The sequence below is a fragment of the Leucoraja erinacea genome, chromosome 21, assembly GCF_028641065.1.
Source record: "Leucoraja erinacea ecotype New England chromosome 21, Leri_hhj_1, whole genome shotgun sequence".
In the NCBI taxonomy this organism is placed as follows: domain Eukaryota; kingdom Metazoa; phylum Chordata; class Chondrichthyes; order Rajiformes; family Rajidae; genus Leucoraja; species Leucoraja erinaceus.
Window position 1 is genome coordinate 35,622,408 of NC_073397.1, and position 26,367 is coordinate 35,648,774.

At 39.7% G+C, this 26,367-nt stretch overlaps 1 protein-coding gene across 2 annotated transcripts; it reads right to left on the reverse strand.

Annotated features, from left to right (window-relative positions):
• On the reverse strand, nucleotides 1–26,367 carry tcea2 (transcription elongation factor A (SII), 2). 2 transcript variants are annotated; one of them, XM_055652656.1, is made up of 10 exons: nucleotides 26,150–26,367; nucleotides 23,792–23,854; nucleotides 22,100–22,205; nucleotides 13,886–13,973; nucleotides 11,384–11,514; nucleotides 9,593–9,649; nucleotides 7,338–7,492; nucleotides 5,800–5,946; nucleotides 3,937–4,008; nucleotides 1–975 (listed from the first exon to the last, which is right to left on the reverse strand). In XM_055652656.1, exons 1-10 carry the CDS (start codon nucleotides 26,216–26,218, stop codon nucleotides 967–969), a joined length of 897 nt encoding a protein of 298 aa, XP_055508631.1. In that variant the 5' UTR covers nucleotides 26,219–26,367; the 3' UTR covers nucleotides 1–966. The 2 variants fall into 2 exon arrangements, with proteins under 2 accessions (XP_055508631.1, XP_055508632.1); XM_055652657.1 differs by lacking the exon at nucleotides 26,150–26,367 and adding an exon at nucleotides 25,629–26,088.

The following is a 26,367-nucleotide window of genomic DNA, read 5'->3' on the forward strand; positions in this document are numbered from 1 at the left end:
TCTACTTCAACGTACCAATTTTATAGAATGTTGCTTCTCAGGAACTTTAAAAAAACATTAACATACACAGATAGCATATTAAAAATCTTAATCAGCTGAACCAAAATCCTGGTTTAAAGTGCAATTTTCTACAAATTTGTTGCACTTGGCCTAGATCATTTTACTGTAGCTTGTACATTTTAGAATGGTGACATATACGTGTAAACAAAAGGTTTGAGAAGAAATAGTTCTAACCTGCAAAATTGCAGGGAAAATATTTTTTTAGGAGAATTAAACATTTGCATTTTTACATAGGAATTAACTGGCTTGTTTTAAAAGACATGTGGGAAATTACAGAAGAAAATTTAATATGCTTTTTTGAATTTAAAATGGATTACGGCAATTAAAAACAATTACATTTAACACCCCAAAAATCTTTAGTGAGTTTTTCCAAGTACATTTCACAACCAATACAAATCTTGCATGTCTCACAGTAACATCAAATACTAGGAATGCAGTTGTGGTAATGAAGGAAATCACTGATTTTTTTTTTTTGCAATTGAAACACTTTCTACAGAGAATATTACAATATTTGAAAAAAATGAGAAAATATAAAATGAAGTTGTAAAATTTACAAATATGCAAGCAATTGAGTTGCTTTGAACCGTCATCACATTTTAAATAAAAAGTGATCTAATAGATCCATCTGATGCTAATAAAGGCAGATCATCAAAAATTAAATTATACAGTCTAAAACTGAAGTGCAACTTGTTGTACCATACAATGTGTAATTAACAAAATTATTCAATTAGTGTCTGCACAATTTTAGAATACTCAGTTTGTAGGGAGTGTAGTCGCATCAAAGATTGTTTACTTTACAACAATGTATGTAGCAAAATGATTAATTTAATTTACATGATGATGCTTTAAAGTCAGAACTTTCATTTTCTGATCCAGGTGTCTTCAACATGGTCTTCTGAATATCTATTAACAGAACTAAGAGAAGATTATTGTGAGATTATTTCCCCTGGCAATTATGTCACATCACAGAGGATCTGACATGGACAACACACGCTGCCACTCTGGTCAGTAAGGCAAGGCAGCGCCTTTACCACCTCAGACAGCTGAGAAAATTCAGAGTATCTCTGAGGATCCTTCAGTGCTTCTACTCTGGGGCTGTAGAAAGCATCGTGTCCGGCAACATCACAATCTGGTTTGGGAACTGCTCTGCCCAGGACAGGAAGGCTCTGCAGAGAGTAATGCGTTCAGCCGAACGCAATATGGGAACTACACTCGCCCCCCTGCAGGACCTATACACCAGCAGGTGCAGATTCAGAGCCGGCAACATTATGGGGGATCCCTACCACCCCAGCAATAGATTGTTCCAGCTGCTACGGTCAGGCAAACGCCTCCGCTGTCATGCTGTGAAAACAGAAAGGATGAGTCGGAGCTTTTTCCCCATAGGCCACAGGACTGTATCTCACCAGGGACTCATTTACTGTTGTGTTGTGTCTTTTTAAAATGTTTTTATTTTCTAACATGTAAATACTGATTCTGTTCTCTTCTGTTCTGTAGTTTTTGCACAATCCACAGGCATTGCCACTTTCATTTCACTGCACATCTTGTATGTGTATGTGACAAATAAAGTTGACTTGACTTGATGTCCTTTATGTATTAAAATTGATAATAAATTAAGAATTACTGCATTAGAAACATATTTTAAGCCTTGCGTACAAAGCAGATCTCTTGTAAGATGGAGTTTAACTCTTCACCATCATGCTTTTATTACACTCAACTGAGTGCCTTGGTTGGAGCCGATATTCAGCCATTGAAACTTGATAGCTGCCAGGCATCAGTTTCAGTCGCAAAGGGACGTGGCACTACATCTGTCATTCAGGGACAGTTTCTTCCCAGCTCTCATCAGACAACTGAATCATGTTACCACAGCCAGAGAGCAGTGCTGAACCACTGTATACCTCTTTGGTGACCCTCGGACTATCCTTGATCGGATTTTGCTGGCTTTACCTTGCACTAAACGTTATTCCCTTAACACCGTATATGGCTCGATTGTAAACATGTGTTGTCTTTCTGCTGACTGGATATCCCGCAAAAAAAAGCATTTCACTGTACCTCGTCACACATGACAAACTAAACTTCAGAGACCACCTGTGAATACAGCACCATCTCTGGGGCAGGACAACATCCTGCTGCAGTACAGAAGATGCACAAGCATTAACCCCACTGCTATCCAGCAGCATTTATTGCCCAATAACATGCTCACTAGCTTAGCCTGGATTTCACCTGGTCAAGACCACATTGTGGCCTTAGCCTAAATATTGACTTTGGCATCTGACATTGGACAACATTTAACTAATTGTAGACACGAAATGCTGGAGTATCACAGCGGGACAGGCAGCATCTCTGGAGAGAAGGAATGGGTGACGTTTTGGGTCGAGACCCTTCTTCTCAACCTGAAACGTCACCCATTCCTTCTCTCCAGAGATGCTGTCTGTTCCCCTGAGTTACTCTAACATTTGGTGTCTATCTTCAGTGTAAACCAGCATCAGCAAGTCGTCAAGTCACATTTATTTATATAGCACATTTAAAAAACAACAAGTGCTTTACATTTGTTATAAGAATAGTATAAACAAACAAACTACATACATATATACATATAGCCCTCGCTCAGTGGATGTCAGGAAAGGCTTGGGAGTATAGATAAGTTTTTAGTCTTGACTTAAAGGAGTCGATGGAGGGGGCAGTTCTGATGGGAAGGGGGATGCTGTTCCAGTCTAGGAGCTGCAACCACAAAGGTGCAGTCGCCCCTAAGCTTATGCCTAGATTGCGGGATATTCAGCAGCTCCTTTCTACACATTTAACAAAGTGTGACATGTTGCAACAAGCAAAATAACTCAGAGGTGGGAAATCCCCAACCCACTTAAATCTCTGAAATATGGACAGTTCCTATCATTTCAACTTTGTAAGGAAATTCTAAAGAGTTTAATTTCAATACACCCAATTAAATTGATATTACCAGGGAGGGTGGGACTGAGGGCAAAACATGTCAAAGACAGGATTGTAGAGGCATTACCAAGCTTACGTGATAGAAATTCATGAAAGTACATTTGGTTTCCCGATAATCAAGTGAAAAGTGGAACAATGTAATAGCAGCAGGTGGGGGTGGGCAGGAATACATGGAATAAAATACAAATTAATCAGGGGACAATATTCAAGCAAATATTTAGAGCTTGAGACAAACGGCAGTGAGGGTATATGTTCACTTGTGAGGGACCCTATAATTTTCAGATTAACTGATTTTCTGCATATTCCCACCACCGACACCAAAGACACAGAATCCCATTGCAGGTGTGGGGGGGTAAAAAATTGGGTCAGTGGAATTTGGGGTACCCTGATACATTATGGCTTCATCTTTCTTTTGATCATTGGTCTAATTGTCAACAATAAATGCTTGCGACCATTGTGTAAATACCGAGGACTGTGAAGGTTATCACACTGTGATAAAGCGGAGGGAATGAAAGAGTTTCATTTGGTCAAGTTTGGTTCGTAAATTAAACATGGAGATTTGCTGAAAGACAGAAAGCAGGCACATTTAAAAGAGAATTTTCACAGCAGAATAAAGTCTGGGAAAATTCTTTTTTTTTTTATTTGACCGTTTTCGGTTTTTCAACAAATCTCCATTTTTAATTTACGAACCAAACTTGACCAAATTAAACTCTTTCAGGGGGGTTCCACAAAGATTATTGGATTACAGGAGCTTTGACTTTTGTTTAAAATGTTTGCATCAGGTTGATTTTTGTATCCACAAAGCTGCACTAAGCTTACTCAGTGCAGGTGACACTTGGGTTCTGCCCTGGTATGGCTGCCAGATACCCAGCTCTTGTGAAATGTTACAAGTTCTATTCCACACAATCTGCACAATCGGGAGTGAACACCTACCTTCCATCTATTGCCACATTCATTGCAAAAGACAAACGTTGTCATAGGTTCATCTGCACTTCGTGTTTGGACCTGGAGAATGACGAGAGAGATTATACATCACAAAGCGGGTTTTTCCATAAATGAGGAACGTTTCGACTCTCTCGGGTGATAACACTATCAACGTCAAATTAGTTACCACCCGCCAAAAACTGAATTGTAACTCGGCAAAATATTAATTATATCAACTTATTTTGAAAGATTTTGTTTTAATTCTGGACTAGCATTTTACTTGATTGTATTTGTGTACAGTATGATTTCATAGGGTGCAAATAAAAGTTTTTCAACTGTTCAGTTTTGTTTAGAGATAGACAAACAAAATGGTAGTTATTATTAATGTACATCAACGAAGCTTGCACACGATACTGAAATGAGATGGGCAGAAATACTTAAGCCAATATAATAAGCCCCTCTATGCACCAGAGTAGGTATGTTACAAAACGTACCTGAATCGTGAGACCAAGCGGAGGTTGGGCGATCGTTTCGCCGAACACCTCCGCTCGGTCCGCAATAACCTAGCTGACCTCCCGGTGGCTCAGCACTTCAACTCCCCCTCCCACTCCGTCTCCGACCTCTCTGTCCTGGGTCTCCTCCATGGCCACAGCGAGCAGCACCGGAAATTGGAGGAACAGCACCTCATATTCCGTTTGGGGAGTCTGCACCCCGGGGGCATGAACATCGACTTCTCCCAATTCTGTTAGTCCTTGCTGTCTCCTCCCCTTCCTCAGCTCCCCTGCTGTCTCCTCCCACCCTCCAGCCTTCCGGCTACTCCTCCTTTTCCCTTTCTTGTCCCCACCCACCCCCACCCCTGATCAGTCTGAAGAAGGGTTTCGGCCCGAAACGTTGCCTATTTCCTTCGCTCCATAGATGCTGCTGCACCCGCTGAGTTTCTCCAGCTTTTCTGTGTAACCTTCGATTCTCCAGCATCTGCAGTTCCCTCTTTAACCCTGAATCGTGGCTGAGCATCTGCCCCTCCCCTTGTGTGTGATTTTGGAGCTGTTTGGAGGGGGCGGGTTTAAAACCCGATTTTTACTAGGCTGTTCCAATCGCAGATGTTCAGCCTAGTAAATCATTAACGGAGAATCGCTGCAAGACCCGGTCCCAAAAGCTATTATTAGTTTTATAGGCCTCGAAGAGTAGATATAATAAATTTAAAAGCTCTCGTTCATTCCGCAAGCTCTGGCAGCCCCAGGGTTTTATAAAGCAAACAATTAAAGGTATGTACCTTATTTTTACATTAAATGGGGCATGTATATAACCCTACAATTATAATTTTCTATAGCGAGTAGCTCATTTTGGGCTTTTTATATCCCCCAGTATTTTTCTCGGCATTTGAGGGCACTAATCCAGCGCGCTGTCAACATTCTAAACCTGCGCGTTCCACATGAACCCACTAGAAAACCGATTTATTTACAGCAATTGAACACTAAATTCCTTCCATTTGGCCTATAAATTAATGTAAATTAGATATAAAAATCATGTTATATTGTGAATTATTTGTGAATAATCTTTGGACACTTAGGCTATTTAAAAATGTTAATCTTTCCTTAAGAAATGTGCTTTTGACTATCTAAGATCACAGCTTTTTTGTAATGCCCATTGAAAATCAATAGGGAACAAGATGCTAATTTCCGAGTATGAAAATGGTCATAACTTTTTTAATACTTGAGATATGAAAGTGAATTTGGTGTCAAATTAAACTTATTGTTATGCTTTATCTGATGGGATAAATTGCAGACTTGATTTTTTAAATCTCAAAATTTTGTAACATTGCTAACCAGAGCACATTCATTTAATTGGTTCTTGCATTGTCCGCACTGTTACCTGTGTGTATGTGCAGTTATTCTTCTTGCACTTTCCGCAAACAAATAAATCGGTCTCGCTGCCGCTGGTTCTGGCCATCTGATGCTCTCTGATAGCTTCATTGGTTAAAGCCTTCCGAATCTCCCTCAACTCATCACTGGCCATTTCCTTTATTTTTATTGGGAAAAAAAAGAAGTCCAATAAAAATCTAATTCAAGGATTTCATAGCTTTCTTTTAAAACAGTGGCTCCAAATGAAGAGTCAAGACTGTTTTATTATCATATGTCCCAAAAACAGAACATAAATTCTTACAGCAGCACAACAGATATGTAAATATAGTACACTTATAAAACCCATAAATAATGCCCCCAAGTTTATGTAGTTTGGAGCATATTTAGAGTTTGGAGTGTTTAATAGCCTGGATGGCTGCAGGGAAGAAGCTGCCCCTATTCCGGGATGTTACAGTTTTCAGGCTCCTGAACCTTCTTCCCTATGGCAGGAGTGAAATGAGAGCGTGGCCAGGGTGGTGTAGATGGTTACATCTGATGATGTTAGCTGCCTTTTTGAGGAAGCCAGTTAAAAATAATCTTTCAATATAAAAATGTAGAATTCCAAGCTATAACATACCAGAAGATGCTTTTGTTCTTAAAATCGGACACAGAACTTACCAAAGATGTCTAGTTTCATTACAGTTTACAGCTGAACAAACACCTACCAAGTCTAATCTTGTCATTTCATCAAGCTGCTCAGCTAATACTGGTTAAAGGTACATCAAGCAATAAGTCACTGTGGTTCAGTACCCAGCCAGACCTACTACTGTCCTGCAACACTTTACCTTCTCTCGTGCGTGATAACTGATGATTTATTGACTGCCTGGTGCGCATGCAATTATTTTGAAGAGGCTGGCAACTCCAACGCAAAACTCCAAAGGTCTGTAGCCCAACATGAAATAGCACTGGCATCGTGTTAGATAAGACAGAAATAGCAGAGGTTGATAATCAGATAATTCTGACTTGTGAAAATTGTTCAAAGTATAACAAGATGGAAAGATGCAGAAGGTTTGGCTTGGAGCTTTTTGAGATGTTTCTGCTGCACAACTAAATTGTAGACACAAGGAACTGCAGTTGCTGCTTTACAAATCAGTCTGAAGAAGGGACCTGACCTGAAAGGCCACCTATCCATGTACTCCAGAGATGCTACCCAAACAATGAGCAAGATGCCAGATTAGAGACTCATAATAGTATACTATTTACAATGCAGCAGCAACACCTAGTGGACAGATGATTCCTTATGGTTTAAGCGTGATACATCCTGTTATTCTAACAGTGCAAGTTAAATATACAAAACAGTACAATCCATAATTATACTTGATATTAACAAAGTAAAATTTATTGAATAATATTATTGATTTGAATCTGTGTGTCAGTCAATTTAGCTTTTCTGTGGCAAATAAAATGAAGCTGGGACTAATGACAGTTCCTGGCACTGCCCGGAAATATTTTCTACTTTGGAAATAAAGTTTCATGAATTAAACAATTGCAGCAATAATATAAACTTACCTCAGCTGTCATCCTTGCAATCTGCTCTGCTGAAATATTCCCACACAGAACATTTTTCCTTAAATTGGGGTTCTTTGTGTCCTTTAAGTTGGCTATCCTGCTTCTCACGCGGTTTTTGTATTTCATGTCTGTGTTGCCCATCTCTTGGAAGACTAGTATCGAGTAAATTAAGGAATCATCATCAAAAACTGGCACATCTACTTATACAAGCCCAATGTAAATCGCTTCACCTCGAGGAACGTGGCACACGGGGAAAACTTAGGCAGACAAACCGACAAACGCCATTTATTCTCATGTGATTTTTGGTTTGAAAGACAAACCACATGTGACCATCCTTCCTGCTCTTACATATATCAGCTACAATACAGCAATAAGAGCTGGGAATTGGTATTTTGAGCACTTAACCGCAGCCCCTTCCTTCAAAAATGATGTGGATACTTTGTTTAGTTTAGATACAGCGCGGAAACAGGCCCTTCGGCCCACCGAGTCCGCACCGACCAGTGACCCCCTCACAATAACACAAGCCTACACACACTAGGGACAATTTACACATATCAAGTATACAAACCCCAGCCAATTAACCAACAAGCCTGTACGTCTTTGGAGTGTGGGAAGAAACCAAAGGTCGCGGAGAAAACCCACGCGGTCACGGGGAAACGTACAAACTCCGTACAGACAGCATCCGTAGTCGGGATCGCACCCGGGTCTCTGGCACTGAGGCAGCAACTCTACCGTTGTGCCACCGTGCTTAAGCTTACTTCACCAACTCTACCTTTTATAGTTTAGTTTAGAAATAGAGTGAAAACAGGCCCTTTGGCTCACCAAGTTCACGCCGACCAGTGACCCCCGCACACTAACACTATCCAACACACACTAAGGATAATTTACAATTATATAAAGCCAATTAGCCTACAAACCTGTACGTTTTTGGATTGTGGGGAAAAAAAACAAAGAAAACCTACGCAGGTTACGGTGAGAACATACAAACTGCATTCAGACATCACCCGTAGTCAGGATCAAACCCGGGTCTCTGTCACCACATTAAACATCATAGATCTTTATTGGGTCAACGTTGATTATCAATTGATTGTTGTAAAATAAGATACATTTCCTTGCAACCAAACACAAGTATATAATGTTGATATTACGTATTAAACACTCAACATCTATGAAGAGTGAAGTCTCATTACTACAGTACAATATATATATAAAACAATTTTCAGCTTAAAAAACGTTCACTTTGTCAATTTACAATTATATAAACATAATTTACAACTTGCCCCACTCTAATTATTCCTCCTCCTCCCCCCTGGTCCACTCAGGCAGAAGGTACAGAAGTTTGAAAGTGTGCACCACCAGCATCAGCAACAGCTTCTTCCCCATTGTTATCAGGCTTTTGAAGGGTTCTTCCATAAGCTAGGGTACTGTCTGATCCACCTCTAACGCCGTACAGACAGTACTCGTAGACAGGATTGTACCCGGGTCTCTGGTGCTGTAAGGCAGCAACTCTACGGCTGTGCCACCGTGCCGCCCCTTTGCTCTACCCATTGTAGTCAAGTTTGACTTGGTTGATTTAGACAATAGGTGCAGGAGTGGGCCATTCGGCCCTTCGAGCCAGCACCGCCATTCAATGTGATCATGGCTGATCATTCACAATCAGTATCCCGTTCCTGCCTTCTCCCCATATCCCCTGACTCCGCTATCTTTAAGACCCCAGCTAGCTCTCTTGAAAGTATCTAGAGAACCGGCTTCCACCGCCCTCAGAGGCAGAGAATTCCACAGACTCACAACTCTGTGTGAAAAAGTGTTTCCTCATCTCTGTTCTAAATGGCTTACCCCTTATTCTTAAACTGGTTCTGCAATCACCCAACATCGGGAACACGTTTCCTGCCTCTCGCTTGTCCAAACCCTTAATAATCTTATATGTTTCAATAAGATTCCCCCTCATCCTTCTAATTTCCAGAGTATACCCATATATAGTATTATCTGGTTTGGTTGGACAGCATGCAAAACAAAGCTATTCACTGGACCTCGTAACACATGGCAATAATAAACATAAATATAAAATAAATTTGTCTAATAAAAAATAGTAAAGTCAATAAAACTGTCAATCAAGTTCCAATGCATGCCGTTGTACGGAGGCAGTTCTGAACTGTGGCTTGGAGTGTTATTGCAGAAAGTCACTTTGCCATTTGAACACCAAGCGGACAATTGTATTTTTTTGCAGGGAGACTGAGGGAAACATAAAAGGATATTTTCTTCAATCTGTGCTGCCATGTGTTCACAGTCAGTTCCGATTGCAACATAATCATCTGTAATCAAAATACAAATTGAGAAAGTGAATACTCCAGATATATGTATTTCAGTAGGAAAATAAAATAACACAAGAGATTAACTAGTGCAAAAGGGTCTTGCATCCAGATTATGGGCTCATTTTCCTCTCACAGAACTAAAAAAAAATACACTATCTACATTGTTCACGGCCTCTAATTTAACAATTTGATTATACTGTTTTTTCGGCTTTAATGTTTCATTAAATAATGTTTCCAAAGTAAGGCGTTCATCACTTTAACTCTCCAACTCACTCCTACCTACTTCAACCTGTCTACAGCATTGTACACCATTCCAAGGGCCAATAACCTTCCACAATCTCAGATTATATGTCCAGCCTTCTTTCTCGTTCCCACCTTTCACAACTTTCCCAGTTCTTCCAGTAACGTTAATAATTCATTAATCGTCTCATATTTAAATCACCCCATAATATACATAGGCACAAGGAACTGCAGATGCTGGTTAACAAAAAAAAGAAAGTACTGGAGTAACTCAGCGGGTCAGCCAGCATCTATGGAGAACGTAGGTAGGCGACGTTTTGGGACATCTTCAGAAGAGTCCCTTCTAGTCTGAACAAGGGTCCCAAACGAAATGTCGCCAATCCACATTCTCCAAAAATGCTGCCTGACCCGATGATTTATTCCAGCACTATCTTTTTTTACCCCAAATAATACATGTTGTTACTCACCACCCTTGTAGATGGCTCTACCACCTTTGTTATTCACTCTCTTGCCTTCTGTTCCATCACAAACATCCAACTTCTATGGAGCCTAACATTTTCCCCAGTTCCTTTGAAAAATCATCAACCCGGAACATTAATCCTATTTGTCTCCTTAAAGTTACTGACCATTCCCAGCATCCTCTGTTTATTGTCAACATTTATAGGTCTTGTACAGGTCAAGTATATTTTTGCAAACTTTATGCATGGACTTATTTTCAAACTATGTACAGTATTATCAGCAAACCCTGGATACATTATACTCGGTCCCTTCATCTAGTCACAAGTATATAATGGAAATACACAGAGCCCCTGTACTAATCGCCGAACTTCAATGTTACTTACAGGTTTCCAGCATTAGTTCCACTCTGGATGAAAAAAATTGGCTAACAAGCAACACTTTATCCATGTTAATGTGTTACTCTCATCCCATGGGTCTAACTGAATGACTTTTGGAACTTAAAACGTATACATTAGTAACATCAAATACTCCGTACAGATCCTGACTTAAAACAACACCTGTCCAATTCCTTCCAGATGCTGCCTGACCTCCTGGGTTCGTCGAGCAGTTTGTTTTTCACTCAAGATTCCAGCATCTGTCGTGTCTTGTAGCTCCAGTCCGGCAATGCACATTCATGACAGATTAACCACGGTTTGCTGTATACTATATTCAAAGATCGACTCTATCAATCCTGCTAGTTGTAGCTTCAAAGAGCTCTTGTAATATTTTTAATAAATGAATCATGAGTGATAAACAAAAAAGGCTACTGTGAGCTAACATTAGCTGGAGAGCCAACATTTCATCTGATCACAGAACATTGTCCCTCTAAGCACTTATTACAAGTTTTACTTGAGTCTGAAGAAGGGTCTCGACCCGAAATGTCGTCTATTTCCTTCGCTCCATAGATGCTGCCTCACCCGCTGAGTTTCTCCAGCATTTATGTCTACCTTCGATTTTCCAGCATCTGCAGTTCCTTCTTAAACAAGTTTTACTCACTGTCTGTTTGCAGAGCAGCTGACAATAACTCTCTACATTTGTTGCGGACGGTATCACTGGTAACAGGAATAGGTGGAAATGATGTCATCTTTGGAGTTGTGGGTGTTCTTGGTTCTGGTCTCTTACTGGAGCTACAAGAGATAGACATTATTTGTGCAATTATTTAAAAATCTTCAAAGGATGTGCAAACCTACTATTAATTTAAAGGCTAGAATACTATTTCCATTCAAATCAATAGTTCTATATTTTTTTTAATCAAAGGTTTCATTCTTTGGGATGTTATACCGCAAATATACCAGATCAATTAAGATTTGAGTTCAAAGTTTAAGATCTGCTCATGAACAGCCTTCAAGCCGATTTAACATTTAAATTACAGTGCGTTATTTTCGCATGGTAAATGAATATGGTTAAGATTTGAAGAATTTTGGGCGAATCTAGGCAATGAATTGTAAATCACAATTACAGTGGAATTACAATGAAAATCTAAATCCTTTCCTCCTCCACACATTCTCCCCAAAGTTAAATGGACTGGCCCACACAAACCGAAACGGATACCTGCTGGCCTGTTAGTCAGTCAAGATGTGTGGCATCAAGAGTGTTTTATTGTCATGTGTCCCAGATAGAACAATGAAATTCTTACTTGCAGCAGCACAACAGAATATGTAAACATGGCATACTGTACACAATATAACAAACAAGAGGGAAAAAAAGTTCAGTGTGTGTATATACAGTGCCCTCCATAATGTTTGGGACAAAGACCCATCATTTATTTATATGCCTCTGTGCTCCATAATTTGAGATTTGTAATAGAAAAAAAATCACATGTGGTTAAAGTGCACATTGTCAGATTTTAATAAAGGCCATTTTTATACATTTTGGTTTTATAATGTAGAAATTACAGCTGTGTTTATACATAGTCGTCGTCCCCCATTTCAGGGCACCATGTTTGGGACACAGCAATGTCATGTAAATGAAAGCAGTCATGCTTAGTATTTTGTTGCATATCCTTTGCATGCAATGACTGCTCGAAAGAGGTCTGCGATGCATGGGCATCACCAGTTGCTGGGTGTCTTCTCTGATGATGCTCTGCCAGGCCTGTTTTGCAGCCATCTTTAGCTTATGCTTGTTTTGGGGGCTAGTCCCATTCAGTTTTCTCTACAGCATTTAAAAGGCTCAATTGGGTTCAGATCGTGTGATTGACTTGGCCACTCAAGAATTGACCATTTTTTAAGCTTTGAAAAACTCCTTTGTTGCTTTAACAGTATGTTTGGGATCTCTGTCTTGCTGTAGAATGAACTGCCAGCCAATGAGTTTTTAGGCATTTGTTTAAACTAGAGCAGATAGGATGTGTCTATACACTTCAGAATTCATTATGCTACTACCATCAGCAGTTGTATCATCAATGAAGATAAGTGAGCCAGTACCTTCAGCAGCCATACATGCCCAGGCCATAAAACCCCCACCACCGTGTTTCACAATGAGGTGGTATGCTTTGGATCTTTGGGCAGTTCCTTCTCTCTTCCATACTTTGATCTTGCCATCACTCTGATATGTTAATCTTCGTCTCTTCTGTCCACAAGACCCTTTTCCAGAACTGTGGTTGCTCTTTTAAGTACTTCTTAGCAAACTGTAACCTGGCCATCCTATTTTTGCGGCTAACCAGTTGTTTGCATCTTGCAGTGTAGCCTCCGTATTTCTGTTAATAAAGTCTTCTGCGGACAGTGGTCATTGACAAATCCACACCTGACTCCTTAAGCGTGATTCTGATCCGTCGGACAGGTTTGGGGATTTTTCTTTATTATTCTTCTGTCATCAGTTGTGGAGGTCTTCCTTTGCGGTTTGCGATTAGTAAGCTCACCAGTGCTCTCTTTCTTCTTAATCATGTTCCAAACAGTTGATTTTGGTAAGCCTAAAGATTGGCTGATGTCTGTAACAGTTTTATTCTTGTTTTTCAGTCTCATAATGGCTTCTTTGACTTTCATTGGCAAAACATTGGTCCTCATGTTGATAAACAGCAATAAAGGTTTCCAAAGGTGATGGAAAGACTGGAGGAACGACTAGGTGCTGAGAGTTCTCTTATACCTGCATGAAGGAGGCAATTAAACACACCTGAGCAATTACAAACACCTGTGAAGCCATGTGTCCCAAACATTATGGTGCCGTGAAATGGGGGGGCTATGTATAAACACTGTTATAATTTTTTCTAAATGGTGAAACCAAAATGTATAAAAATTGTCTTTATTAAAAGCTGACAATGTCCACTTTAACCAATTTTCTATTACAAATCTCAAATTGTGGGGTACAGAGGCAAACACGCTTACTTTGGTGAGGCAGTGAAATGCCAGAACATGGGGGCAACATCAATTGACAACTGGTCAGTTAGTTATGTTCCAAGGAAGATAAATTAACCATATGGAGACCATAAAGGAATAAATAAGCAATTATTTAATTTAATGGAATTAGTGCATTGAAGGATTTTTTTAAATAAATGTCTGCAATGACCTTTGCTCTGTGGAATCTGAATTGTTTTTGGAGGAAGTTGAACATTCTTTTTTCTTATCCTCAGCCTCTTTGTCTCCTGCTGGGCCATCTGCAAAGCATTGATTTCAGAAAACATTAATTACTGGACTCTTTACTGTAATGACTAATCCTGAACTTTAAATTATCATACCATATATATCAAAAAATCAAATGCTTTTTTTAGTTGAAAGATTACAAAAATCAAAAGACACGATACAGTATTCACTGATATATACTACCCATTAATATACAAAAATAATTTTATTTGTAAAGATTTATTAAAAATTAATGGGAAAGGCATTTATCTAAACTTTCCCTTGCACCCCTCTCCGGGCACTTTCCCTTGCAACTTCCACCCTACCAGCCGTCACATACAACAAATAATCCTCCGACATTTTCGCCACCTCCAAAGTGATCCCATCACTTGCCACATCTTCCCATCTCCTCCCCTGTCTGCTTTCCGCAGAGACCACTCCCTCCGGAACTCACTGGTCAATTTGTCTCTTCCCACCCAAAAAACCCGCTCTCCGGGCACTTTCCCTTGCAACTGCAAGCAATGCTATACTTGTCACTTTACCTCCCCCCTTGACTCCATTCAAGGACCCAAACAGTCTTTCCAGGTGCGGCAGAGGTTCACCTGCACTTGCGTAGGCTTGGCGATCACTTCGCCGAACACCTACGCTCGGTTCGCAATAATCAACTTGATCTCCCGGTGGCTCAGCACTTCAACTCCCCCTCCCATTCCGAATCCGACCTTTCTGGCCTGGGCCTCCTCCATGGCCAGAGTGAGGACCACCGTAAATTGGAGGAGCAGCACCTCATATTTCGCTTGGGCAGTTTGCACCCCAGTGGTATGAACATTGACTTCTCTTATTTCAGGTGGTCCCTACTTTCTCCTCTCCTTCTCAGCTCTCCCTCAGCCCACTGGCTCCACCTCTTCCTTTCTTCTTCCCCACCCCCCATCATCACATCAGTCTGAAGAACGGTTTCGACCAGAAACGTTGCCTATTTCCTTCGCTCCATAGATACTGCCTCACCCACTGAGTTTCTCCAGCATTTTTGTCTATCTAAAAATTGACCAGCCAGCTATATATCTATTTTTATTACATGTCCAATTAACAACCAGATAAATTATGTTTAACTTCTAAAGTCACTTAAGTCATACTCAAATCAAACCCATAGACTTCCCAAAAAACACGAACCAGCTTTGAGCAAAAGAGAAATCAAAATCATGAGCTTTGCAAGCAAAATTGTATGACTAAACTTGAGAAGTTGATAGTTCTTGCAAATGAATACTTGATTTAATTTTAAAGTACGCCAACTAGTCTCATGCTTACCACAAATGATCCACAGTTTTAGTGACTTACCTATTGTATAAACTGACCCAGATTCAGTTATTAGCAAGCAACATGCCATTTCCCCAAGTTCAATACATGAATATGGAAATATCTTTAGTGACATTTTGTCGCTAAAGATATTTCAACAGGAAAACTTAAGTGACAGTTTGTAAATTTTAAGACCTTTCAACGGAATCAAATTATTCATCTCATGGCAACATGAGATACCATTCGCCTTCTTCGGTGCAGCAGGCAGTGAGCAGGCGAATGGTATGTTAGCTTTCATAGCAAAAGGATTTGAGTATAGGAGGAGCAGGGAGGATCTACTGCAGTTGTACAGGGTCTTGGTGAGACCACACTTCGTACAGTTTTGGTCTCCTAATCTGAGGAAAGACATTCTTGCCATAGAGGGAGTACAGAGAAGGTTCACCAGACTGATTCCTGGGATGTCAGGACATTCATATGAAGAAAGACTGGATAGACTCGGTTTGTACTCGCTAGAATTTAGAAGATTGAGGGGGTATCTTATAGAAACTTACAACATTCTTAAGGGGTTGGACAGGCTAGATGCAGGAAGATTGTTTCCGATGTTGGGGAAGTCCAGAACAAGGGGTCACAGTTTAAGGATAAGGGGGAAATCTTTTAGGACCGAGATGAGGATAACATTTTTCACACAGAGAGTGGTGAATCTCTGGAATTCTCTGCCGCAGAAGGTAGTTGAGGCCAGTTCGTTGGCTATATTTAAGAGGGAGTTAGATGTGGCCCTTGTGGCTAAAGGGATCAGGGGGTACGGAGAGAAGGCAGGTACAGGATACTGAGTTGGATGATCAGCCATGATCATATTGAATGGCGGTGCCGGCTCGAAAGGCCGAATGGCCTACTCCTGCACCTATTTTCCATGTTTCTAACATGCATTTTAACTGCTGGAGATTAACACTTCAACGCTGGCAGCAATGCCCTTTGGAATGTCATTACAGTTTAGAATCTGTATATTTGATTACACTCAACTGATATGTTTCAATTCCAAATGCCTATATATTTTTACAATTAAGATCAAGCTATTGTTTGCTTTACATGTCTGTGACATTCATAATAAGTAGCTTGCATTAAAGGCCAGGGTTAGGAAACTTATAAGTACTATACAAAGCAAGAAAAACAATGTTGCAACTTCAAAATAAGTACAAGAAGTTCCACGAAAAGGCCAAGCACACCCTATATACCCAAGTTCAAAAATATTAGAATCGTTATTTATACTAGCAACATATATATCACCCACTGGCATCCCAATGTGAGCAATAACAAACATTAACTTTGCACAAAAGCCCCCAGGAATTATGAAGCTATCAATGTCTGTCACATGATAGAATTAAACAAATTATCTGCAAAGTCAGCAAAACAAATGCTCCCAAAAGGCACACAACTGCAAATGATGAAAATGTAGAAAGATTTAGCAAGCCAGGCTGATTAGCATATGGTGCATTTGCATAATGATAGATAATAATAGCATAGAAGGGTGCTTGCTGGCTGCCCAAGACTGCTACCTGCAGTCACCTTACAAGGGAATTTGCTTGGACCAGATACAGAAGACAAACCTCAGTTGCTCCAAAAGCAGTGTGCTAGAGCCACCGCCCCAACACCATCCCCCAATACCACCCAACTATTGAAGCTTTGACAATTGACATAACCCCACAAGCAAATCTGCTACCTGAAAAAGCGATCAGTGTTTTGAGCTATTAAAAAAGCTGAATATTGAAAATGTTCACAGTTATAAAGACAATACCTCAAGCCCTACTTTGCCTCAGCTTTCTAAACCCCATGTAAATTAAAGAGGTGAGGATTCAGCACCACGTCTAACTTGGTGTAGAATTGGAGACTTGCAGTATTCTGCCCTGTTGTGCAACTTCCACCTTTGCCTACACTTGTGCAGAGCTCCTGCATTTATGCTAACTGAATGCCATCGGTGCTGTTTGGAACGATCAACATTTACCAGCAAGGTCCAGGCCATGTACTCTTTTTTTAGAAATGAAATAAAGTCAAAAGACAATTTAAAGAGAGAACAGAATAAAGTACCCGCCAGTGAGACACATTACTTTATGGCTTTTATGCAATTTGAATTTACAAGTATTTATCTATTATTTCTTCTGAACAGCCCGTTATATTTATCTCCCCACAACTAATTATTTAATTAAGTGTTAGCAGTTTCTAACTTTACATCAAGCTAATTGATGCATATCAAGCTTCAAATATGTAATTTTATTTGCTTGAATAGCAGCTCTCGTTCTGTTCTAAACTATATTAAGTAACAAACCTTAGTGATATTCCTCAATATTATTTATATCATTAAGGTGTAGCTTACCATAACAATAAAATCAATATTGACTTAACTAATTTTCTGTAAAATTAAAGGGTCTCAAATTGGTTACAATCCAAGCTAACTTAGTAATCAGTACAGGGATACTATGCAATTTTAATATCTTATATAGACAATAGATGATAGGTGTAAGAGTAGGCCTTTCGGCCGTTCGAGCCATTCACTGTGATCATGGCTGATCACTCCTAATCAGTACCCCGTTCCTGCCTTCTCCCTTTATCTCTTGACCTCCGCTATCTTTAAGAGCTCTATCTAACCCTCTCTTGAGAGCATCCAGAGAATTGGCCTCCACTGCCTTCTGAGGCAACGAACTCTGCAGATTCATAACTCTCTGGGTGAAAACGTTTTTCCTCATCTCCGTTCTAAATAGCCTACCACTTATTCTTAAACTGTGGCCCCTGATTCTGCACTCCCCCAACATTGGGAACATGTTTCCTGCCTCTAGCGTGTTCGATCCCTTAATAATCTTTATGTTTCAATAAGATCCCCTCCCATCCTTCTAAATTGTATTCAGTGGGGTGGGAGATTGCAACCTTCACGTGGTCCGCCCTGTTTCGACAAATGCAAACAACCTGGGGTGCACAATCAAATAAGATCAAATAGAACAAGTTTTTCTACAACTTTAGGCTGTGCACGCCATATACAAAAAGGTGTATCCAGTGTATAGTCGCTCCATTCTTTCAACATTTGACAGTCCAGCCATCCCGGGAATTAACCTCGTGAACATACGCTGCACTCCCTCAATAGCAAGAAGGTCCTTCCTCAAATTTGGAGACCAAAACTGCACACAATACACCAGGTGTGGTCTCACCAGGGCTCTTTACAACTGCAGAAGAACCTCTTTGCTCCTATACTCAACTCTTCTTGTTATGAAGGCCAACATGCCATTAGCTTTCTTCACTGCCTGCTATACCTGCATGGGACACCCAGATCTCGTTGTACTTCCTAATTTGACACCATTCAGATAATAATCTGCCTTCCCGCTCTTGCCATCAAAGTGGATAACCTCACATTTATCCCCATTAAACTGCATATGCCATGCATCTTACCACTCACCCAACCTGGCCAAGTCACCCTGCATCCTCATAGCATCCTCCTCACAGTTCACACTGCCACCCAGCTTTGTGTCATCTGCAAATTTGCTAATGTTACTTTTAATCCCTTAATCGAAATCATTGATCTATATTGTAAATAGCTGCGGTACCCCACTAGTCACTGCCTGCCATTCTGAAAGGGACCCGTTAATCCCTACTCTTTGTTTCCTGTCTGCCAACCAATTTTCTATCCATGTCAGTACCCTACCCCCAATTCTGCCCACTAGTGTTCTAATTCTGCCCACTAATCTCCTATGTGGGACCTTATCAAAGGCTTTCTGAAAGTCCAGGTACACTACATCCCTTGTCCATTTTCCTAGTTTCATCCTCTAAAAATTCCAGAAGATTAGTCAAGCATGATTTCCCTTTCGTAATTCCATATTGACAGTCCGATCCTCTTACTGCTATCTAAATGTGCCGCTATTTCATCTTTTATAATTGACTCCAGCATCTTCCCCACCACCAATGTCAGGCTAATTGGTCTATAATTCCCTGTTTTCTCTCTCCCTCCTTTCTTTAAGGCATTTAATAAGAGGCTCCAATATCAGGATGTTTACTATGATGAAGTACCAGCCCAGATTTTGCTACAACAGGGCATTCTTGTGGTATCTGATTTATGCTTTAATTTAGACATCCTGCACTCTCCAGCTCAATGTGTCCATTAAGTGGCTGGAAGTGAACAGATCAACAAAGCAATGTAACCATGCGATCAGAACTGAATGAATAAATGGAGGGAGGATTGTAAAACAAATAGGAGAAGAACTGAGTGTAAATCAGATATACTAAAACCAACATGATGCACAAGAAGAGGAAGTATAAAATCACACTGTAATTAATGGTTAAGTTACAGTAATTATTGCACACACTTTATAGAACATATAATGCTTGAAATGACAGATTTGCATTATATCTTGCAAAACAGATTTGGCAAGCATAATCGAGAAGCAAATAGAATGTCTTATCAAAAGTAATAGCAAAACAAAGTGGAATGATAGGGATGACAACATCTATGGCTTGGCATTTAATCCGGCCCAGAGTTGCTGCACCATAAATAACAATGCCACTTCAGTCCAATTTTAAGGATCTTGTTTCCTTTAATCTATTCTCGCTGCCCGTTATTGCCTTCCCACACACCCTAATTCTCCTACCACTCACCTCTAAAGCAGGTAACTGAAAGCGCTCAGTTAGCCTTTCTGCACATCTTTGACGTGTGGGAATACCCAGTGGGAGGCCACGTAGTAAAAAAAGAGAACATACAAACTCCACACAAACAGCACCGGGGGTCAGAATAGAACCTGATTCACTGAAGCTGTGATATGGCTGATCTACCCACTGTACCACTTTGCCACCTCAAATAATCAAGCTCCAAGCAAATCCAACTGCTTTAGAAATCAGCACAATTAATTTGATCCCTTTATCTATAAAATAATCAATCTAGGAAACTGGGAGTTGATAACTCCAAGGGAAGGGGAGTGGGGAAAAGAGCCTCGATGTCCAAAAGCTCGAGCCTGATATTCCATGTTGCATCTAATTCAAATTATTTATGCTATCCACCTGCCCAAACCTCTTGTGGACTGTTTTGTTTCTTGAACCAACTGGCATAAAACACCAGTTGTAAAATATGTTACAATTCAAGCAAACATGCCTAACCATCCTTCCAACTTATATATTATTGTTACCAGAGGACTTTTAAAAGAGAGTTAACTTAAACATTAAATTCACAAAAAACCTAAACACAACTTATTTTCACTGCAACTATCTTTTAGCAGTTTTGACCTGCTCTTGACTTCTGGACCTCTTCAATCCAGTGGTGGTTTAAAAATGATGCAAGTGCTTTATTTTAACATTTCACCTGAGTTTGCTGATGAGTGCCACTGGGAATGGTCTGGAGATTTTCAAGACGCCATTTTTGGAAGCAAGGTTTGCCTCACCAGCTCTATCCATGACAAGCATCACACAGCTGCTGTAGTTCGACAATGTCAGAAATCAGCCCAAGGAAACTTCATGCCTTCCCACAAAATAAAACAAAACAAAAAAAATGGATCCAACTTTTAAGCAGCATGCAGTGCAAATCTTTAACAGTAATCTCACCCCCTTGTGGTTTACTCATCACTCATCCTCACTTGAAGGCCTTCAACTTTTACTGAGGTACAAGCAGCAGCAGTTGCCAAAGCTTTACTCGTGTGGTCACTGTTTGCGTTGGAGACTGGACAGGAGTTTGAATGCTGTTAATCCAAGATTATCACAGCCAAACTGATTCTCTCCATGCCAAATATCCACCACAAATTTTCCAACAGACAGTAAATAGTTAGCAATCAGGAGGTGGAACCCTGGGCAAATTATCCCCTCCTTAAACTGGAAATACCGAAATTAATTATGCATCCTTAATTTTTTTTTTTTAAATCAGCAAACTCAGAATCCAGGATTGAAATTAGAATTAGTAGTACAATAAATGGTGCAAATTAATAACTTTAAAAAAAAAAGATGGTACATTTTCTAAATAATTTAGGAGGTAATCAAAATTTTATACAATTCATTGTTCAGTCAAACCTTTCACAAAGTAATACTGGTAAAATACACCAGAAAGTATTAACATGAACTCGTTTCATATTAAATGTTAATAAAATGCACCAAGAAAACTATAATAAATGGCAACACAAAAAGATTTAAGCACAATATTAACTGTTGCTAAAAAATATCTTTAGAATATAAAACTAACCATTAGAACCTAAACTGATATGCACACACACAGGTAATTTAATATTTTGAGTAATGTAACAACATCGTGCTCATCACGACAAATACTTAACACTTTACAATGATTCATAAATAGGATGACTCTCATACTTAATTATTATGCTGCTACATGTGCAGAAAATCGGTCCTGATTGGAACTATATATTGCATGATTCAAGTTAAATGTTGAATTTAATTTACAACTGCAAATATACAAATTCAACATTAAATGTAATAAAATCCTGCATTGTTTTAAAAGATAAGAACCAAATTAGAATGGCAGTACAAAAAGTACACAGTGGCAAGCGGAGGACAAAAAGATTCGTCCAACAGGATCACAGGTCTTGAAAACAAACAATAAACGGAACACAAAATGGCCTAGTTAGTTGTTAGTCTTACCCAATTATTATTTGCATTTTACGATCACGAAGCTAGAATTATTTCCCTTTTTCCAGAATATTTTTTGTTTTAATTAAGATAAAAAGTTAATTTTACAACTGAAATTCCTGTGACATTTACTGTCATTCAATCATGCACATATTAAAAATAAATCCATCGGGATCATATACTGCACACAACAAATATGCTTACTTAGCTTTGTTGGTTTAAATGTACATTGTTAGGGCATACTATCTTTGATTAGAGCACTCAACATTACCTAATAGTTTTTTCCATGATTTGATGAGTGATTTGGCAAGTGTTGTGACTTCTTCATCTGTGCTTTGTTTTCTAACAGCATTCACAGACATCCCCACCCGTGTGGACTAGAAGGATGAGTAGATATTAATCAATAGCATTTTTCCTTGTTTAAAGTTCCATTAATTAAACAAAAATAGACAAAGTGCTAGTAACTCTAAGCTAAGGTTAGGCGGCATCTTAATGAAAGAAACATTTTAGCGTAAACTCCTCCTGCAATCTTAACACTTGTAGATTATGAAAAAAAAAATCTATTTTCCTTGAATAGAAAAGTTATTTTTATTTTGAGAAATATCTGACATTGACCTATACAAAAGATTGTTTAATAAACAAAATGGCCCAAAGGGCTGGATTAATAGGGAAAATTGTTAGGTTGGTAGGCAGATCCTACTTGGGCTAACATTATTGGAAAGGCAGCTTGGTCATCTGTGATGAACATTATGACTTAGAATAAGGTACAAGTATAATGTATAAGGTTATAGATAATATATCGGTTGTGGGAAAAGCAGCTATGAAGATGAAACAGTACAGACAACATAGAGAAGCAAAAAAATTAACAGATCGAGCAAGAACAAAAACATTTTAATGTGCAATGTTAGTAAAAATTTGGCTAATTGTGTTTTGGATATATGCAAATAATTAGCAAAGTTGTAAGTTGTTGCAAGTATGCTGGGAAGTTAGAAAGTTTCACTGCTATGGGACTGGATCTTGAAAAGACTTCACCTGGAATACTGCGAGGTTCAAACCCCATAATTGATGCATTGGCCTTTGAGGTGGAACTGCATTAGAGATGGATACCAGACATTAATTTTATCCTACGAGGAAAGATCAAGCAAAATAGACAGATACTCCAAGAATAGAACAGGAGGATTTTTCATGAAGCATACAAGATTCTGAAGAGGCTTTACAGGATTAATCTAATACAAACATTCATAATTTAAGTAGACCAGCTTTGAGCAGCAGAATATTTCTACAGCAGCGAGTCAAAGCTTATTGATTTTATGTACTCTGGATTTGGTAGAAATCCACACTAGATTAAGTCAAATCACTAGTGGCATTGCATAGATGCTTGTGATGTAAATGATGCAAGGTTTAATGGAATGTGCTACATGACAACCTTTGTAGGAGCAGTACAGTCCTTGGACCATGTAGACTCTTCTGCCTGGAGAGTCTAAACTGGGAACAGGTACAAGGTGAGGGTTATTCTCTTTATTAAACTGCTATCAAGGAAACTGGAGATATGACAGGGAAATGGTATACAAGGTAGAAACAAACAATCTGCTAGAGGAACTCGGCAGGTCAAGTTGCATCCGTGGAGGCAAGAAATAGTCCATGTGAATTTGAGATCAAGGTGAAAGATAGTGGCAAAGGGGTTGAAATTGATGAGTTCTGCAGGGGTGCAGGAGGCAGCACCAATGCAGTAAATGTTACAGTGAAGCGAGAACCAGAAGTTCTCCAGAGAAGGTTTGGAACGGGGATCGTTCCAAGTAACCGGTGAAAAGGCGTAGCTAGGTACCATGTAGATACCCATGGATTTGATTTGAATGAAGTGAGGAGTCAAAAGAGGGCAGAAGATCAGCTGAGATCTTATGAAATTGTAAAGCAAACTCAATATTGAAAGTGACCGACTCCTACTGTTTATTTTTTTATTTACCTGCAAAAGATCCAAAGTCATTGGTATGCTTTTAAGCTCCTTCAATAAATCGATAGCACCATTCTGCAGAATTAATAGAGAAACAGGGTATTAGTTGAAGTGGTATAAACCAAATGTTTTTGTAGAATCACACTCTTTACTAATAGAAAGGATGTAATTTCCCCATAAATTACAATCATAAAATAAGAAACAATTAAAAGTACTGATAATAACTAAGAACTGAAAATGCTGGAAAGACAAAGCAGTCAGTCTTCTCTCAGCTTTTAGTAGCCCAGTTATAATCTATTTCTGGCAGAAAAGTTGCAGTGCTGCAGATAGTCAAGTCTAAGCAGAAAAACATATTCCAAAAGTATTTAATAATACAAACTGTAGTGTCTGTGACTAGCAACTCAAAAGCTACACAGACCATGAATGTGTTATGAATGCATGACCTATGGACATCCATATATACATGACGAGCTCCCATCTTATTATTAAATTCAAAAGATTGACATGCATACAGCATCAGTTGTTTGGGGATTTTTTAATACATATACCACAAGCATTCCTTCATCCACATTCTCAAGTTAATCAGGCTTTGTCTTTCCTACACGAGTTTACAACATTAACCCTGGGACTGAGATTCAGTGGTACAGAAGGCAATGTTGTTTCAGCGTATTGTTGGTGGCCTTCATTCCCTTTGGATACTACAGGAACATTTCATTGTTTCGTTTAATGCTCAGCAAACCAATAGGTTACAATGCATCTAAGCAAAGGCTCTTTTTAAATCGATATTGGAACAAAGTCTACAATATTCATCTTTAAATATTCAACCAAATATAGTTAAATGCCCTCTTACAGAAAAGGGAAAGGTCAAACAGCATATTTTTAAAATAAAACTGAAACCCACAACAAATTCCCGTGCCTGTTTACACTGTGATGTCTGAGCGGAGAACAATATGCACAATTTTCTACAATGCTCATCTTTAGCAAGGGTTTAATGACCACAACAAAAAATTAAAGTTGAAAATAAATCTAAAAGTTCTGTTTGCATAGTTTTTAATAATTAGAGCCATATATTTAATTTAATGCAGATGCGCAGAGGTGGTGGAGATCAACTGCTTCAAGTTACAAGACACACACATCTCTAATTACCTGTGGTGTACCCGGTACATTGACATAATTGCAAAAAAAGCTCACTGATGTCTCTGCTTCCTCAGAAGTTTGAGGAGATTCAGTATGACGCCAAATACTTCCTCAAATTTCTGCAACCGTATGCATGGTGGAGAACATACTGGTTGCATCGCGGCCTGGTTCAGGAATGGAACGCCCAAGAGCGGAGGAGGTTGCAGAATGTGATGAACCTTGCCGCGGTCCATGACAGGTACCGATTTCCACACTACTGAAAGGATTTACATGAAGCACTACCCCGAGAAGCATCTAGCATCAAAGACTCACACTGCCTTGGCATTCTTTTCTTGCTGCTATTGTTGGAAAGAAGTAAAAGAGCCTGAGTACAAGAATCGCCAGGTTCAAGTGCAGCATATTCCAATTAACCATCAGTTTCTTGAACCACCATGCACAACCTTACCGAACCACTACAGTCTTTGTACTGCTGAAGCAAAACACAAAGTGCTGCAGGAACTCATCGAGTCAGGCAGCATCTTTGGAAGGAAAGGACAGATGGCATTTCAAGTTATGATCCTTCAAATGTCCATTCCCTCCACGGATGCTGCCTGAAAGACAATGGAGACACAAAGAACTACAGTAGCTGGAATCTTGAGAAAAACACAAAGTGCTGGAGGAACTCAGCAGGTCAGTTCAGTTCAGAACTGACAATAAAGCAAACTGAACTGACCTGCAGAGTTCCTCCAGCACTTTGTGTTTTGTTTCAAGATTCCAAAATCGGCAGTTCTTTGTCTCTCCATTGCATCACTGTCGTTGATCATAAGTACTTTGGTTTATGTACCATGATCTAGCTTACTTAGAATAATCAAAAATGTACTGCATGTGTATCGCTGTTGCTTCTCCTACAGCAAGATAATATATATATATATATATATTGTTCCAGTTCAGATGACAAATAAGCGCCCTTGAGACTTATAATTCAGTCCAGTGGCATTCCAGTCCTAGACAGGGTTCCTTGGATTGCATTCCAATAAATCCATAAGCATTAAAATTCAGCCCATAGGCATTCCCACCCAAGGTATATTTACACTGCAAGCGTGGCACCATCCTTTGATCCCTAACAAAGTCAATATTAATGCGCTGTTCTGTCAGCCTTCCTTCCCCAGAGCGGGTTGTCCGGTTAGTGCTGTAGACATCACTGCGGCCAGGAGCCATCCCTAGCCCGGCGCCGACGCCGGCGCCATCACCCACCGTGTTCTTCTTCGACACCATCTTATCCATCTTCTTGGCGATGCGCACGATCTCCTCCAACTTTCCCATTACGTCGTGTGTTGTTGTTGTTTTTTGAGGGAGGGGTGGGTGGGAGAGGGGGGGGGGAAGGGGAAGGGTAGTTTCAGAAGGAGAACGGGACGCAATGGCCGCTCACATCAGCACCGGGAGAGAGCGCGGGCTTCTACCTCTCCTCCTGT